At 47.3% G+C, this 17,607-nt stretch overlaps 2 protein-coding genes across 2 annotated transcripts in view; one reads left to right on the top strand and one right to left on the bottom strand.

Moving 5' to 3' along the window:
* The window catches only part of LOC124313083 (dipeptidase 1-like), a 1,013,891-nt gene that overhangs the window by 208,816 nt on the left and 787,468 nt on the right, over positions 1 to 17,607 (top strand). The window lies entirely within an intron of this gene.
* On the bottom strand, positions 175 to 17,547 carry LOC124312784 (serine/threonine-protein kinase Genghis Khan-like). Its single transcript, XM_046777234.1, has 24 exons — positions 17,034 to 17,547; positions 14,573 to 15,078; positions 13,636 to 13,907; positions 11,321 to 11,620; positions 10,778 to 10,921; positions 10,391 to 10,513; positions 10,097 to 10,305; positions 9,751 to 10,001; positions 9,509 to 9,669; positions 9,326 to 9,432; positions 8,422 to 9,256; positions 8,181 to 8,329; positions 7,999 to 8,105; positions 5,012 to 5,313; positions 4,302 to 4,931; positions 3,918 to 4,197; positions 3,576 to 3,829; positions 3,125 to 3,482; positions 2,848 to 3,033; positions 2,655 to 2,781; positions 2,268 to 2,568; positions 2,078 to 2,204; positions 1,879 to 1,990; positions 175 to 1,777 (listed from the first exon to the last, which is right to left on the bottom strand). The coding sequence occupies exons 2-24, from the start codon at positions 14,841 to 14,843 to the stop codon at positions 1,567 to 1,569; spliced, it is 5,817 nt and encodes a 1,938-aa protein (XP_046633190.1). The 5' UTR covers positions 14,844 to 15,078; positions 17,034 to 17,547; the 3' UTR covers positions 175 to 1,566.

The raw sequence follows: 17,607 nt of genomic DNA, 5'->3' as shown, positions 1-17,607 counted from the left end.
TATTGGGGTTCTATTGTCGGTGGAGTTCTTCTGTCTTTGGAGATTTGTGGAGATAATGTGGACTTTATCTGTTGTTTCTGCCTTTCTGGGGTTTTTTTTGTAACCAGGACTTTTTGGTCAGATTGTTTTTTGTTTTTTTTTGGTCAGGAGCCTAAAATAACTGAGTTAATATAGTCCACCTTTGATAAATTGTATATTTCCTATGAAAGAAGACCTAATTGGGGAGCACGTAAACATTCACAGTATGTAGGTCTGGGGGGATTATAATAGAGCGGCAGCGTTGTTTTCTTAAGTGTCAAGCGGATGAATGAAACCAAAGAAATTCAGGAAACGAAAAATGTTCACGACGAAAAAACGGTCCGCGTGAACGAGGGAAATGGCCAACGATGTCGACGAGACTGAGAAAATGATAAATTAATTGGAGAATCGGGGTAAAAGATGGAGGTGTTCGCAACGAAGAATGACGAAGGTCCTGATTTCCCTCCCACTCGCCAGTCACCGGTGACCCAGTTGAATAAGTAGACAGTTCACCGGCGGGCGGCAGCTCTACGTACACGACATAATATAAAGACAAAAGAAAAAACAAACCAAAAAAAATCGTAATAATAGAGTCGCGAATTGTAGAGGGAAATTGGGGCGATATTACAAGGCTGTACAACAGACCCTGGGGACGTAGATAAGGGAGAGGGGAAAAAAAAGAAATTACAGTACAAAATAATAACCAATTAATCGAAAGAATGGCGGCGCAAACAACAAAAAATATGCAATTGGCCAGCTTCTTCTCATCCAAAAGTGTACAAAATGTTTTGTTTTGTTTTTTTTCTTTTCATCCATTCCAGAATGAAAGGTCGGCGAATTTAAAAATGAATGCAGATTTTAAATGCCATTTAAAAAAAAAAGAAACTGAGTCAAGAGTCTGAGGGCGGAGGGGGTGAGAAGACTGCATTTTTTTTTTAAGTACACGGGGATTAGACGATTGATTGATTCGCTTGAGAATAATAGGACGTGAAGGAATAAGTCTATAAAAAAGCACCACAAGACAGACGACAAATTGAGAAAGTTGGGGGGGGGGGGAGGTGGTTCAAGTCGGTGACGTTGCGGTTTCTCATCCTTGCAAAAGTTGAATGGTTTGATTTTGAAATTCGACAATCAAACTTGCGTCATTCATTGCGCCGATCAAAGGGGAGACGAAAGTCGACATTAATCACGCCCTTCTTTTGTTTCGTTACTTCAAAATAATAATCAGAATATAATAACCAAATGAATTCGGAAGAAAACTAACAACGCATTTTCAAGTGGTGATAAACGCGATGCCCATTTTTTTTAATACGACGCCTATTCCATGTACGATCACAATATAGCGTCACGCGTTTTTTTTTTTTTTTTTTTTCCTCATCTCGTTTTAAGTACACCCCACCCCACCCGAAAAGTCACTCGATGACAAATAAATAGTACGCCGGGCTTTTTTGTTTCTTTTAAGTATTTTTCGATGCGGAAAAGAAGAAGAAGTTAAGAAGAAGAAGAAGTGAAATTCCTCTACGGAGAAGAAAATGTGGTGGACAGAGTTCACGATTCGTAACTGTCCCGACTGTCACGTAAATGGCTCGTTACGCCCGGACTCGGAGGGTTACTCAACCCGCTACTGTTGGAGGCGATAGAATGACGTGGACTGCCATTAGTGGCCATATCATGCGGAGTGGAGAAACTAAAGGGGACGTGCTGGCCCGATAGACCGCTACTCGGCGTCATTGGCGTAATCTGACTGCCCTCTGGAGTCCTGTCCAAACGAGAAATAAGAAATGATGTTAACGTCGTTAGAAAGCAATCAAGGCAAAACAACTTGGCCAATAAGTTCGCCTTAAGTTTTTGAATATATACCTGGCTAACGTGGAGGAAGTTAGGATCGGACCAGAAATGTGTAAAGATGGTCGCTGATGAGGCGGAGCCTGAGGAGCTGGTCGTCGGGGCGGCAAACCCGGTAACGGTACACCTTTTGTTTGGGCGGTAAATAAAACAACAAAGTCGATTCGAATCAATAAAACTTGACGTAAAATGAGAGAAAATTTAATTATTATACCATTATGAACGGAAGACGAATTTCCTGACTGGGATATGGATCTACGGGGAGGCGATGGATCGGCCGGCTGGGGTGGGACGCGAGGAGCAGTTAATTTGCTTCCCGATTGCTGGAACATGCTTCGCACCTGGAGGCCATCGCCATGGTCAATTGCACTTGAAGCTCGAAAAAATACACTGCCGGAACCTACCCTTTGGATGCCTTGCTGTTGTTGTTGTTGTTGTTGTTGCTGCTGCTGTTGCTGCTGCAACGTCATCATGTGTGACGGTGATCCGGTAATACTGGTATTACTCGAACTGGTGGACATGCCTGCAAGGGGAATGGCACCGGGTAGATGCTGGGCGCTCTGGTGGGGCACAAACTGGTCCACCTTGTCCAACTGCGGCAGGTCCAGGAGCCTCTGCATTTGAATCCCGTCGCCGGGACCCATGTGACTGATGTGGTTAAAATTGGACGGCGCCGAGATCATCTTTGAACGGCGATCGTTGTTCCTGGAGGACGAAAAAAATAAACAGGAAATAACATTCAGTGTCGGCCGGACAGAAAATTAAAAAAAAAACTGCTGTCAATTCCTTACGCTGGTTTCGACGTCCGGTTGTTTTCGCGGACAGAGAATCGCCTCCGCGTCCGTGGCTGATTGCTTCCCGCCCGGCTTTGACCTCCCAAAGTCACTTCGCTCTCTGGGACATTAACGGCGTCGCAAACTATTGAATGGATCCAATTAGAATTTCATGTCGATGAGGATCGATCGAGTGGATCCTGGTTGATACCTTTGTTGATGTTGCGCAAGTAGACGACGTAAGGCTGTTCGGTGGCGAAGGAGGCCGACAGGAGGCCATTGTGGTTGAGTGGGAGGCAGCGCTTCAAATTGAGTGTCTGGACCCAGTCACCGGTGAAACAGTCGATGACATCGACGTGAGTCTCAGAGTAGATCAGCAAATGGCCGTCGTAGTTGACTGGTTGTTGCGCAAAAACCAAACATAAATAAAAATAAAATACACGTGATTAGAAATGAGTTGTTGGAAACGGCTGGATGAAAAATGGTACCGATGGCCAAAGGCGGGGCTGGATACATGATCTCCTTCTCACGCGATTTGCGCCCCTGGTAGTCGACGTAAATGGCCAGCGTGGAAAAGACCAGAAGGAATTCTTGGCTGTTGATCTCGACGGCCCGCAGGGCGTCCAGCGGGTGGTGGGCAATGAACGAGATGCTGGGATGCTCCGATTGGACGAGCGACATCGGATGCTGGTCGCCCATCAGACTGTAAACGGCGAAGCCCGACGGGTAGCCCACAACGAGCCGCCCGTCCGATATCACGTTGAGGCACTGGGCTGGCGTTGGTAACAGGATATCCCGGAGTCTCTTATGACGCGCCTTGGTCCGTGTGATCTCAAACAACAGCACCTGGGCGACACGACACGTTTCAAAAAAAGTTGAAATATGAAAACAAAAAAAAAACTCTAAACTAAATGGGCGGGCCGCGGATCAAAAACCAACCTGTCGCTTGACGGCGACGCAGAGACAATAGACGGCCGCTTGGGTGCCGTGTCCTTGGCGCAGGATGCCGGTGGTGAAACTGATGCAGGCTTTGGTATCGGCCACTTTAATCCACTCGACGTCGTCACCGTCGAGCGCCCGAACTGGAACTAGCCGGACGTGATGCTGCTTACCGCAGATGACGACCAGCAGCTGCTCTTCGGGCAGGTAATCAATTTGGTAAATGCGTTTGCTCTCGCCCACCCGAGCGATTTCTATTCCAAGAGAGAGAAAATATAAAAGGAATTAGCAAAAATGGGAAAAAACAATCCGACTGGAACGTGACAAATGAGTTGGCACCACCTTCGCGATCGAGGTCGATGCAGAGCAATCCTTCTTCGGTGCCGATGGCTAAACGGTCGGTATCGATGACTGCGCCACTTCCGGCAGTCTTGATTAGGGTGATGGAATTGTCCATGACCTCCTTGGGCTTGAAGACGGCCCGATTGGGCAATTTGTTGCGCTTCAGGATGCGATGCAATTCGTTGAGGGCCACGACCCATTTCGTCTTTTCACTCTCCGTGTCGGCCAGCATCAGCAAATGGTTGCGCAAACCGGGCGGGTCCATCATGGAAGTGCTCACCTGTAAAAGTCCAGGAAGAGAAAAAGAAACCAGAAAAAAAAACAACATTAGAGACAATGAAACAAATTTTGTTTGTTTGTTTTGTAAATGTGAATGAGACGGACCCTGAAAATGCAAGGGATATCCTTCTTGTTGGCGTGGATGACGTCCGAATCGCGGACAGAGCTGACCTCAAACTGCTCGTCTCGCATGTCCAGCACCTGTGAAACGGACACGGACGGCTGGGCGTTGCGTTCGGCCGAGATGTCGTAGAGGAAGAGTTTGAAGTCGCAGACGACGACAAACTGGCGCAGCCATCCCTTCTTGACTCCGCCCGGCTTGGGCACTTTGACGTAGCCCTCGTAGGCCGTGCCGATGCCGCGGGTGGGATCGATGCCCAGCGGCCGCTTGGTCTGGTCGGTGGGCAGCGGGCAGAGCGGCGGGACTTTGTCCTTGCAGGAGACGTGACAGGCGAAGCCGCAGACTTCGCAGACGACGCCCTGCCGGCTGAGGCCGACCATGAGCGACGTGCAGTGATTGCACTTGAGCGGCGACGGGAAGGAGCGCACCAGGAACTGGTGCGACTTGGAGCGCAGCGACAAGGTGCTCGTCAGCGGCGAAGAGTGCAGCAGCGGCATCGATCCGGCGCTGCTGTTGGACTGCGGCGACGGATGAGACAAGTTGAGCGTCTGCTGCAACTGCATCTGCACCTGCAACATGTGCTGGTTCTGCGACATGTCCACCATTCCGGAACCCTGTCGGCCGTCCGAAGGAAATAAAATAAAACATTAGTTTGAAATTATTTGAGCGGGTGATTTTTAATTTGTAAACGGACCTGCATGATGTGTCCGCTGCTTCGGTCCATACTGCGCTGGCCGAAAGGCGATCCGCCGTTGTTGCCGCCGTCCGTCTGGCTCGGCTGCCCGGGATGTAGCGGACTGATGTGGTGCGACGGGCCACTTTGTACGGGGCTACTGAGATCCGAGGCCGATTTGTTGCTGCTGCTCAGCACCGACGGGGCCCGATTGTCTTCGATGTCGCCATCCTCGCTGTCGGCCGAGGCCGCCCGCCCTCTGATGGACGACTCCTTGAGGAACTGCTCCAGGAACGACATCTGCGAGATGGGTCTGTCCAAAACTATCCAAAGAGAAACGAGACGAGAGAGACAAAAGAAAAAAGGGGGAAACCCAGAGAAAATAAAACAAATGAGCAAATCAACAACAACGCAACCAAAACTACATTTTCCAATAATTGAAAACAACAACAGCCGTCAGGATTCTTTTTGCTTTAAATGGTAAATGGACAAGGGGTCAAGATTTCTCGGCATTATTGTGCGGATGGAAACTGAGAGGTGGTAGAGGCCAAGTCCAGTACGCCAACAATCATTTAAAAATGAAAGAAAATTGAATCAATAATAGCAAAATGGCGTGAGATAAAAACACTGCCCTCAGGAACAAAAATCTTTCGATCCTTCCTCCCGCCCCACCATCTCTCTCTCTTTTGCTATTGGGTGTGTATGTGTGTGTTAATGGTGCGGAGCGGCTAAAAGAAAAAGGGAGGGCCGATTAGTTTTTTTATAAATCTGTTTGGGGCGGAATAATTCCGGATTCCGGGGGGATTGTGCGTCACACAAGTCACGGCGGGGGGGGAGTGAGTGGAATCAATAAAAGAAAAAGCTCATGCCCACTATGTGACGACGACACAAATGGACGGAAGTGGGGAAAAACGGGATAATAAAAAAGAAAGTGCGTGGGATGGATGGAACCGGACAATAGAGGCGGATGTGGGGGAGAGACCAGCAATCAGCCATTACATCCAGCACAGACACAGGCACTAGTAGTAGCAGCAGCAGCACATGATGGCATCAAATAATCAATATAAGTAGCACATCTTTTTGGATTGGAGTCAATGGATGCTTTGGATTTTGGCGATTTTTTGTTTTGGGGGTTTTTCTTGATTTGTTTCTTTACCGGAATTTTTTCTTTTTCGAAAAGTGTCGCCTCCGAGTGTGATCAAAGTGCCTCGAAACACAACAACCGGAAAGTGTAGGAGAAAGTACAGATTTGTCGCTTGCACCAACGAACCGGCGGACCACCGAAGGGCGATCCGGACCCAGGAGAGAAGAGAAGTGCCGAGCCCCCTTTTTTTCGTTTTTGTTTTTGGGTTTGTGTTTGTTTTGTAAAAGAAAATGTTTGTTTGGTTTTTGTTTGTTTTTTCTTCTTTTCAGACAAAAGAGACGGACGGACAGAGAGAATAGGAGAAGAAGAATCAAGGCTTTTCAAGGAAGTACAGATTGGCTTTGGTTTTGGCGGATAGAAAAAGAAGACGATAAGGCGGATGGATGGATGGAAGGAGTTGGGTATAAGGCGAATTTTTCTTTTTCTTTTTTTCCATCTCTGATCAAATTGGATAAGGTGAAAATAGCTGAAAGCTGGCCAGCCTTTTGACTAGTTGGAGAACAAGGAATTTGAGTGGATGTGTGTAATGTTTGTTTTGTTTGTCTTCTTTCCATTTCGGATGAAAGAGTGGGAGGAGGAGAATAAAGGGAAAAGGTGGAGCCACAGCGCGCTTAAATTCTCTTGATTATGGGGGGTCTTTTTTTTGTGGTAATAAACGTTTTTCTTTTTTTTTTCTTTACAAAATAAAATTGAAAATTGAAATTCCTTTTTTTTTTTAATCTTTTTTTTTGTGTGTGTGTCTGTTTGTGTTTTGTTTTTTTTCCCAGTCAAATTGTCTACATGAAGGCACGGACCAGCAGGACGACCAAGCCCCACAGGCAGCTGGTCAAGCCTAGGAAGACGGGAATTTTGACTAAGAAAATTTGGGAAATTAAAAAAAGAAAAAGAAAAAAACCGAAGAGAATTGTGTGTGAAAAAGGAAAATGAATAAAGGAGGGAGAAAAGAAAGAAAGAGAAAAAAGAGGATTAGATCGTTAAAACCCAAAAAACTTGAAAAATTCAAAAAATAGAAAAACTAAATAAAGAGATCCGTCAATATTGCTGGAAGCAAGCTTTTTCTTTCAACTAATCAAATCAAAAATTGGGGGGGAACAAATTAAAAATGGGAAGAAATTAAAATAAAAGGGACAAACGCTTTTCTGGTGGTACTAAACTTCCCCCTTCCGCTCTCCCATCCATAAATGGAATTATTAGCCATTCGCGGTACGTAAAAGCATCAGCATAACAATTAGCGGCATCATCATCATCACACACCTGGTTATCACTTGGGTAAGAGCTGGGGAGGGGGGAAATGCTAAAAAAATTCGTCAAAAACCAAAATTATAGAAGCCTTTGAAATGTTTGTTCTTCTCTTTTCGCTGTGCATATTTTTGTGCGGGTATAGGACGGGAGGTATCGAATGAGGGAAGGGGGGGGGGCATCAGGTGGGTGCAGTGTGGAAGGAATGGACGGCTGTGCCAGGAGAAGGGTGTAAAAAAAAAGAAAAGAAATAGATTTAGAAAGAAAAAAAAATGATTAAAAACAACAGTAACAAATTTTTGTAAGAAAAAGATTTGATAGTGAAGAATCAACCGATTCTCATTTGTTTTCGTTGGGGTCGAGCCACACTACAAGGAGATGAAAATATTATCGAGTGCGAAGGGGGATGAGAGAGGGTATCGAGCCTCATACGGATTCAGAAAATCGCAATCCAGCACAAAATTCAAACAATTCGATTTTTACAAGGGGTTGCCATTTTGGGGGAAATAATTTTTTTTTCGGTGGGGGGGGGGATTGTTTTTTGGTAATCAATTTCATCATCCTCTAAATAAATGGTTTCTCTCTTTCACTATTTCGAAACTTGTCAATTTGCTCAAATACTTACATCCGTCTCCGGATTCAAGGCGTTGTTGCATCTCTTTCATTTGCGAATCCTTCCGCACCAGCTCGCGGGCCAGTTCCTCCCGCTGCTGTTTCACTTCCCACAATTCCCTATTTTTTTTTCCAAAATTCACCAAATGAAATTCCAATTCACTTTGATTGATTGATTCCAAAAAATGAAATTACTTTTGCATGGCGATGAAATCGGCCCGTATCTGAGTCAACTCTTCCCGGATCGATTCCTTGGCCTGGATCTCTGACTGGAGGCTACTCTGCAAATTCAATATCTCCATTTTGTCTAATTTCTGAGATCGCCGGTTCTTCCAGTTCTTTTCCTACAAATTACAAAAGAAAATTCGAATCGATAAAAAAATTGAATTCCACTAAAAGGGGGGAGGGAATGTTTGGGGCGGATCGTTTGTCTCACGTTGCTGGGTGTTCCGCCGACGCCCTGCGTCTTCAAGTTCTCCATCTCTTCCGTCATTTTGCTGGTCAGGGCTTGCAGGTAACCTCGGGCGTCTTTCTCGTCGCTGACCCACTGGATGATCTCCGAGATTTGAGCCTCCCACTGGGCGACGGCGGCCTGTTTGCTGCGCAGCTCCGACAGCTCTTCCTCCATGGCCCGTTTCTCGCTCTGCAGCCGGAGGCAAGAGTCGGAGAAGCGCTCCAGCTCGGCCACGACCCGCTTCGTGTCCTCCAGCAGCAGCTGCTTCTCCCGCTCGTGGGCCCTCCGCACTTCGACGATGACTTCCTCGTTCTCGACGGCGCTCTCCTGCCTCGATTGCTCCACCTTCTCCTTGAGCAGGGCCGACTCCTTCTCGTAGGTGGCCCGCATGTTGTCCGCCTCCAGGAGCTGGTCGTTCAGGGCGCTCAGCTCGGCGGCGTGACGCGAGCTCAGCTGACTGGCCAGCTCCTTGTGCTGCATCTCCTGTTTCTCCAGCTCGGATCGCAACCGCAGGAGCTCCTGGTTGAGTTCCATCGAGTTCATGGCCGCCTCACCAGCCTGGGCCTTCTGCTGCAGCCGCTCCATGTCCTCGTGGAGGGAGCGGGCGTGCTCTTCTGCCCTTTCACGCAGTCTCTTCTCCCGCACCACGTCGGCCTGCAGCTCTTCCGCCCTGGCCTCCAGGTCGCGGCGCAGCTTCTCGGCTCGACGCAGGTCGTTCCTGAGCGCGTCCATCTTCTGGAGCGTCCCTTCCAGCTCCTCCTCCTTGTCTCGTACCTGACGCGACAATTTGGCCTTTTGCTGGCGCAGTTCAGACAACCTAAAATCAAACCAATTTCCATTTTTTAAAACAAATCCATTCAGTTCATATCTTTTTTTCTCTTTTTACTTGTCCGAGACTTCCGTGTATTCCGTCATGGCCAGTTTGCGTTGTCCGATGGCGTCTTTCAACTCCTTGGATTGCAGCCGCAGCTTTTCTTGCGTGTCGGTCATCTCCTGTGAACAGGATAAAGATAAAGAGGCCGATCGATTAGAGCGTTCCACAGTTTTTGATATTTATTATTGATCATACCCTGACGAGCTCATCTTTTTCTTGCTTCCACTGGCGCTGACTCTTTTCCATTTCCTTAATCTTTTGGCTTTTCTCGCCTTCGCTCAGCTCGAAATCTTTCTTCATTAGGGCCGACATTTCCTTGCCCGTCTGCTCCGCCCTGGACAACTGCTGCATCAGCTCTAACGAAAGGCACAGCCGGACGAGAAGAACCAGATGAGTTTGATAAAAGCAAAATTGGAGCTGAATAGGAGACGGATTACCTCCGTTGCGCTTCGTCAGCTGATTGACTTCGTCCTGTAATCGGCGGACGTCGTTGTTGTTGCCGGACGGGTTACCGCCGCTCCCTGGGCCATCGCCGGAGCCATTTAGGGCCGCCGGGGCGGCGGCGCAGGCGACTGAAGCGGCTGCGTGAGTCAGGGCAGCGGTGGCGGCGGTGGATGCGACGGAGGGCGTGTATCCGTCGCCGGTTCCGTTCGAGTGGATGAGCAACCGGTTCATGTCCGTCAGCAAACTGTCGGCAACGATTAAAGTGTGACGGTTATACACGGACAGGCTGGGGAATGAGAAAAAGAAAAAGACTTTTGACAGCGATGACGACATTTTTACCTGCCCTGGGTGTAGGTGAAGCCGAGGAAAGGGAGGTGGAGGGCGCTGAAGACGGAATTGGCCGTCGGCGGAAGGACGTCGGCGCTGCGGAGATCCGTGTCGTCGACATCGAAATTGGACGTGTCCGTCGGACTGCTCACTTCCGGTATGTAAGGAGCCGTGCTGTCGCGAATGTTGTCCCAGTCGATGCCGGAAAACCAAGGATGATTCTGGCAACGGAAATTGGACAACACCATTAAAATTCGATCCTCTTTTCACATGAAATTTGAATTTTAAAAAAGAAAAGAAACTCGCCTGGAAATCGCTGAGGCCATTTTGTCCTAGACGATACTCGGCACTGCAAATGAGTCTCCTCATCAAATCCTTGCCATCTTCAGACACTTCCAGGCCGGAATCCGTTGGGAAATCGAAGCAGCTCTAATATTTAAAAAAATAAAAATAAAATGAACCAATTAGAAATTTAAAACCCGTTAATGTTAATTTAAAAAAATGAAGGACAGACAAAATCAACAAAAACAAATCAAATGAAAGGGGGGCGATGTTGTTGGTATTAGCTCATTGGTGGAATTGAGTCGTCAAAGTGGATGAAGGATACGGGACATTCGATCCGGCTGTCAGAGTCAGAGGTCATTTGATCGCGTTGAAAACATTAGACACACACACACACAGAAACGGACGGACCTTGTGATTCATGATGCGGCCGTAGGTTTCCACCAGGGATTCGGCGTAGAAGGGCGTCTCTCCGTAGAGCATCTCGTACATGCACACGCCCAGCGACCACCAGTCACATTCCGGGCCGTAGCGTCCTTGGCCGTCCTCCATCGCCTGGAAATGAGCATCGCCCACATCGACACCCGACCAAAAAAGAGAAAAACGAAACAAAAAAATTAAGAAAAAACACGAAAATACCATTAGAGACGCCTAAGGAAAACTGCCAATGCCAAATTAAGTGTAGCGCGGACGCACACACACACACATAAGACGGCCCGGATGCAAAGAAATAAAAAAAAGAAAACGGGCGAAATGTGCACGAAATAAATTCGACGGTTAGAGGAGATTTTTGGCAACCGTACACGCGCCATTAAATACTTAAGCCGGCGCCATTTTTTTTCCACCCCCCCATCTACGTCGTCCGTCCTTAAAATAACGACGGCGTGGGGATGTGATGTGAAATTCCGGGGCCAATCTGGAAATTTGTTTTGATATTATCATTTTGTTACGCACCCGCAGGATTTCGGGAGAGATGTAGTCGGGAGTGCCGATGGCCACGTTGCTCTGGACCGTTCCGTCCTCTCTGAGTCTGAGGCAGGATCCGAAATCGGCCAGGCGGATGTGTCCGTTGGCGTCGAGGAGGACGTTGTCGGGTTTGATGTCGCGGTGGACGTAGCGCAGCCGGTGGATCGAGTCGATGGCCAGCACCATTTCGGCCAGGTAGAATTTGGCCATATCCTCGGGCAATCGATCCTCAAACTTGGACAGGAGCGTCAACAGGTCACCGCCGCAGTAATAATCCATCACCAGGTACTACAAGAGAAAAAAACAAACAGAAAATAACAAACAAAAACAAAATGAAAATGGTCAAGTCTTTCGTCTTTGACCGGTGCATTGCCAAAACTGCAATCGTTTCTTACGTTCGGTAATAAATAACGAGGAAGATGATTTACAATCACATCGACAGAAAAAGAATATCTCCCAAACCCCCCCTTACCATCTCTGTGCATGGCTTTATCTCTCATCCCGATGAATATTTACGCTTTCTTCTTGCTTCTTCTTCCCCCCTCGCCTAAAAACTGAGCCCATGTCTTCTTCTTCTATTTTTCTGACTGCCTGATTTACGATCCTCTTTCACCGACTCTATTTGTTTTTCTTTCTCTCCTCTCAAGTCGTTGGCCCGTCCGTCACAAAAATTACCAACAGACGAAATGGAAAGGGCAAGGCCAAAAAAGAAGAAAAGAGAAAAACTTTGTGTGTGTGTGTGTGCTCACACGTTATGCGGTGCGGTCGGTCACACAAAAGTTGCGTGACGGCCAGTTACGGGCGCCCAGCGCAAAAGAGAAAAATTTCTTCTTCTTCTAGAAAATGTGTCTGCAGAAACGCTTCCGCTTGAAGGATTCTCGCCTAGACGACGCCATGGTGCAATGTATGCTAACATACACACACATCCATCCCATCCACCCAGGTGGTGTAAAGATATTGACGCTCCACGGACCAAGCGCCAGTCCCCCCCAAAAAGAAACAAGGACCGACGGACGGAAGAGAAATGTAGCCGTAAATAGAAACACCACGCACGCACTGCAGTCGAGTAGAGAGAGGGGGGTTGAACAAGGTTCGGCTCCTTCTTCTTCTCTCTGGCACACTTCAAAAAAAAAAGGGCGAGTCCTTTTCGGGACGAATAATTCCGCACACAAAACCATTCGGGAGACACGCAGACGCCCTTATTGCATCGACTATCGTCTTATTTGTTTTGGTCGGGAGAGGGGGGGGGCACGGAGTCAAATCGAACGCGAGAGGATGAAACAGCTGCCCGCTCAGCAGACACACAAGGAAAAGGAAGGAAGGAAGGAAGGAAGTAGGGCCAGCTGCTGCTGCTGGGCTGGGCTGGCTCCTGTATACCATCCGACACCGTGCAAGTGGGAAGAAATGAGGTTTTTCGTTTCATTTCCAGCAATTGGGGAGAAAGAAGGAAGGAGAAGCCCCTGCAATATGTCTGGAATGCGTTTCCTTTTCGTCGATTCTTTTAGGGTTGTTGTTGTTGTTTCACGGAATTATTGATTTTTATTTGTTTTTCCTGGTCTTCAAACTTTTGTTTCTTTTTTGTTTTTTCCCTGTGGCCAGCATCTCCTCCTTGTTGCCATTTGTAGTAAAAAGAAGAAAAGAAAAGAAGAAAACTGTTATTTGGTGTGGACACGGTTTTCTTGTCATCCAAAACCCTGCCGACTACTTCTTCTTCTTCTTTCCCCCCTGATGACGACAGACCGCACACGGGCAACCAGCCGGAAGTGGTCGACGCAACCGAGTCAAGCGTTACGCTCAGAAAAAAAAAAGGGAAAATTCAAATTATCTCATCAAGAGCGGCCAGCCCAGACAACCGCCACCTCCTCCTCCTCATTACGACAAAGAGTTGAGTGTCTCCGCTATTTGATCTCTCCATGAAAAAAAAAGGGGGGGAAAAGAATCAAATAAAATAAAATTCGAATCTACACCACAAAACACAACAACCAAATTCCAGCCAAACAACAACAACCACCCTGTTGTCTGGCCATTTTGTTTGAGCTGTTTTGGGACGATAAAGACGTCACCGCGATCAAAAGGGAAAGTCAGCAATGAGATCACAAAGCCGGCATTTTTTTTTTCCTTTCCTTGCTGTATAATGTGTTTTAGCACAAAAAAATAGCTGGGCAAAATGCCAGCCGGGCGAACTACTAATTTAAAAAAAGTTCCTTGCAAGAGAGTGGGGACAAGGACACACACAACACCCGGTCGGTGTTGTTGTTGCTTATTATTATCTGTTGCGCTGTTGTTTAGTTATTTAGTTTTACCAGATTGTTCTCGTCCTGGAAGGCGTAGTGAAGGTCGGTGATCCAGCGTCGATCCCCGCGCACAAGGACGTCCCGCTCCTCGTGAAAGCAGGCGGCTTCGGCCCGCTTGAGCATCACCCACTTGTTGAGGATCTTCATGGCGTAGACGCGCTCCGTGTGCCGCAGCTTGACGACGCACACCTCGCCGAAAGCCCCACGACCAATCACTTTGATCAGCTCGAAATCGTCGCGCGTCAGTCGCAGGCTCTTGATTTGGCTCACGCTCGGTTTCACTGCGCAAAATAAATAACAAATTAATTGAAATCAAATTCAAATTTTTTTAACATTATGCAAATTTTAGTTTTTTTTTTTTTTTGGTTGGGTAGGGATTCGTGTCTTCCGCTCGACAGCCAAATAAAATTTGGTAACCAGCCGGATGGCGCAATTCTCTCCCTTCCTCCCTTTTTTCCTCCCGCAAAGCCTTTTGTTTGTTTGTTACACGAAACAACAACAACAACATCACACAATGTGTAGGCATAATGGAGTAGATTACAACCGACTATCACGCTCCAACAACTCTCCCGGCCGTCGTTCAAAATATTTTAAAAAACACGTACACCCCACCCATCCATCCCTCTATACTACACCAACCCTTTTTTCCTTTACCTCTCTCTCTCTCCGGTACTTTTCGTTATTATTTATTTATTTATTTATTTTCTCTTTTATATTTCGTCACCCATAGCTGAAAAAGTGGAGAGAGGGGAGAAAGAAAAAAAAGAGAGTCGTCGGCTTCACACACACTGGGCTTTTATGCTAATATGTAGATTTTCACTAACGCGTGACGCACGGGAAGTCAGGTGTGTAGCGGCTGGAACTTGACGTCATCGTTTACAAGAGGAAGAAATAATAAACAGAGGAGGAGGAGGGAATGATTTAAACCAAAATGAAATGGACATACTTAATTCGAGAAAGTCGGAAACGGTTTTCTCCCGGCGGAGGGCCGAGGTGAAACACTCGTCGTAGAGGACGAGCAGAGCGTCGAGTAGCGTCTCGACGCTGATGGTGATGGTTGACGTCGATGATGACGACGACGAAGATGTGGCGGCCGTGGTGACGGCTCCATCCTCTCCGCTGGTCAACAGCAGCCGCTCCAGCTGTTTGAGGCGTCGCTCCACCGGCGACAGGTCGGCCGCCATCGCCGACCCTGCAGCCGACGCCGCCGCAGCCATTAACCAATCAAAACTTGTTTTCTTCTTCTTCCGCTCGTTTTGGGCTCCTTTGATCTCGACCGTCGACGACGACGACGACGTCTGATGTCAATTTTTTCCACCCACTATTTCAACACACACACACACTCAACACACACACAGAAGAGCCAAACGGTCACGGAAATGGCAATCGTCAACACCGACTGCTGCCGACTGTCGGGGTGACTGGACACATCCTTGATGCTTCGGCTCGAATCTGCCAAATCAAAAGGAGAAGAAAAATTAGAAATCAAAATAAACTAAAAATGTTGAGCAATTAACACACACACAGATAGAAAATGTTATCCAGTAGACTCGGTTGTAAAACGAGCAGCAGGAGCGAGGAGTGTTCCTCCCGCTATTTCATTTTTCCAGTTACGACCCCCCTCCTCGTTTACGTACAAACAGGGAGACAAGATCAGTTTCTCTCTCTCCCACTCTCACACGCACGCAGCGGGAGAGGAGGAGGACGACGACGTCGCCCCGGCCAAAAGGCCCCAGCATTTGCGGCGTCTGAATGGGAAGAAAAAGGAGGAAAGAAGAAGAAAAACTTGAACGTTTTTCAGCCAAGTTTCTTTTCTTTTTTTCAGAAAAAAAAACCAAGAGGGAGAATATCTATCCCACACACACACACACAACCCTCACTTTTGACTTGCCTTCCACCTACACCCGACAACCCGATTTATTTATACATCTCACTCCCTCCCCGCTTAAACCCCTAGCGCTCAGCCGGGAGGAGTTCGGCAGGGCCATCCGAACGACCGACCCATCTGTGTGCTGCCCCTCGTATTTATGTACACACACACACATATTAGATGTAAGAGAGAGATATATATATACTACTCTCTGTCTTTTGGCTATCCTGCGGGATGACTACCTCGGCCAGACTAGTGCTTAGGTGAGGAGGCCAGGAGGAGGAAAGATGGGAGGGGGTCGACAAGAGTTTTTCAAAAAGAGACATTCCATCACTGTTGGTACGGCGGAGGGGTTTTTTCTCTCTTTCTTTTTCTTGGCCGTCTGCACGGTCCAGTTTCTCTTCTTTCTTTTCTAGTTGTGTAGTAAATAAATAGCCCCCGTGTGCAATAATTGCATCGGCGTTGACGGATTCCAACAGGAGCTAGTTCCAAAACAAATTCCTTTCTTTCTTTATTCCCATCGTATATAAATATCGCCTGATCGCCAAACACTTTAATTGTCGTCGTCCATTTTTCGAGGGGGGGCCCGTTATTTCTTTCCGATGGCTACGCTTCTCCGGACGGGAATTGGTAACAAAAAATCGAAATAAAATAAAAAGAGATTTTTTTTTTTTTACTTTCTTTCCCACATTTAAAAGTTAGTTCTTTTTTTGTGTGTTGACGACGACGACGCCAGGGAAACGAGTCAAACCGGGTAACAACTACGCACACACACAGAGAGAAAGAGAAATCATCCGTAGCTAAGGAACCAGCCAACTCTTCCGCATAACCGCCCGTCTCCCCCGCATCGGCCCGACGCTCTCTGTGTGTGTGTTTCTTTTTCTTTATTTCCTCCCGAATGCAAAGTCACGATTCAGGTGCTACCCTCTCACCAACCTCTTCTCGTTATTTTCCTACACCTCCCCCTTTCACACACACACACCACACTTGGTGTGTGTGTGTACACTCTGGCATCACCTTATGGAGACATGATCAACATTGGCGAGCCAATCGTTTCAACTTCCTTAAAGACACTTTCCATTACGTAAACAGAGAAAAGGACAGCCTATCGTCTTTGTCGTCACACTATCGGCAATCACACAACTCGAATGGGGAGAGAAAAGTTGGCATCAGGCACAGCCAGGCACTACAGCCAGGAATATTGATTACGAGGCCTTTAGGAGGAGCAGCACCCACATCTCTATCTGTTGGTTACAATGTGGGTGCTTTGCAAATGCTGTCCTGACTGCAGCACGCAGACTGAGTAATAATTTTCATGGTAAACACTCCACAGGGCTGTATATCAGCAGATTAGATTACATGACACACTCTCTGCCAGTCGTTCAGTTGGATGTTGTTGAGCACCCTATAAAAAAATGGAAATGCCAGACCCATAACTTGCCTGTCTGGACCGACCTGTCTGTTTTGACTGGGATGTTTGGGACGGAAAAGTGATCAGTGTAGTCGACATTGAAAAGAAACTCTTGGCATACCATACCTGGTGTCGTAGTTTGATCAGCTGGCCAATACACTTCAGGTTCCAAGTGAATTGTCTTTTTATCAGCTCATCATCTTACGGCCAGATCCAAAGTCCGTGGCAATCTCACTAAAAAAGGAGTTGATTGTGTGGAGATGAAAACCCAACACGTCGAAAGAGAAAATATGAAGCCGTCAGCACACAGGCACGAAGTGAAATACCGTTCAACACACTCGAAATTTTTCCGTCTTGTGTTTTTTTCCCTCTAGATTTGTCTAGACATTCTTTTTCGGCTGTGTGTATGCGCGGCGTATGAGTAAGAGCCCCGTTCTGCCTCACGGTGGAGTTACAAATTAAAACACTAAAACAAACTTAAAAAAAAAAACATTCGAATCACTTGAGAAAATGGCAAAAACCATGGGCTGAACGGGGCGGTGGGTTCAGTCCCAACACAACAGAACTGGCAGAATCTCAGGCTCGTCTTCGTCACGCGAAGCCATTGACAGAACTCTACGAGGTACACACACATAGGCAACACCCAACCTCTTCCACTCATAGGGAAATAAAGTATACTCGGTTGCGACCAGCCGACCTA

This window comes from Daphnia pulicaria, chromosome 9, assembly GCF_021234035.1.
Source record: "Daphnia pulicaria isolate SC F1-1A chromosome 9, SC_F0-13Bv2, whole genome shotgun sequence".
Classification (NCBI taxonomy): domain Eukaryota; kingdom Metazoa; phylum Arthropoda; class Branchiopoda; order Diplostraca; family Daphniidae; genus Daphnia; species Daphnia pulicaria.
This window is presented reverse-complemented; position numbering and strand designations above follow the sequence as displayed.

What these genes read in the sequence shown, in the direction of transcription:
- LOC124312784 (XM_046777234.1), bottom strand. Translation starts at nt 14,843, where the DNA reads ATGGCTGCGGCGGCGTCGGCTGCAGGGTCGGCGATGGCGGCCGACCTG. An exon ending in TCCAGGACGAGAACAATCTG is followed by an intron (nt 11,621 to 13,635) that starts GTAAAACTAAAT and finishes TTTCTCTTGTAG; the next exon opens with TACCTGGTGATGGATTATTA. An exon ending in TTCGTCTTCCGTTCATAATG is followed by an intron (nt 1,991 to 2,077) that starts GTATAATAATTA and finishes CCCAAACAAAAG; the next exon opens with GTGTACCGTTACCGGGTTTG.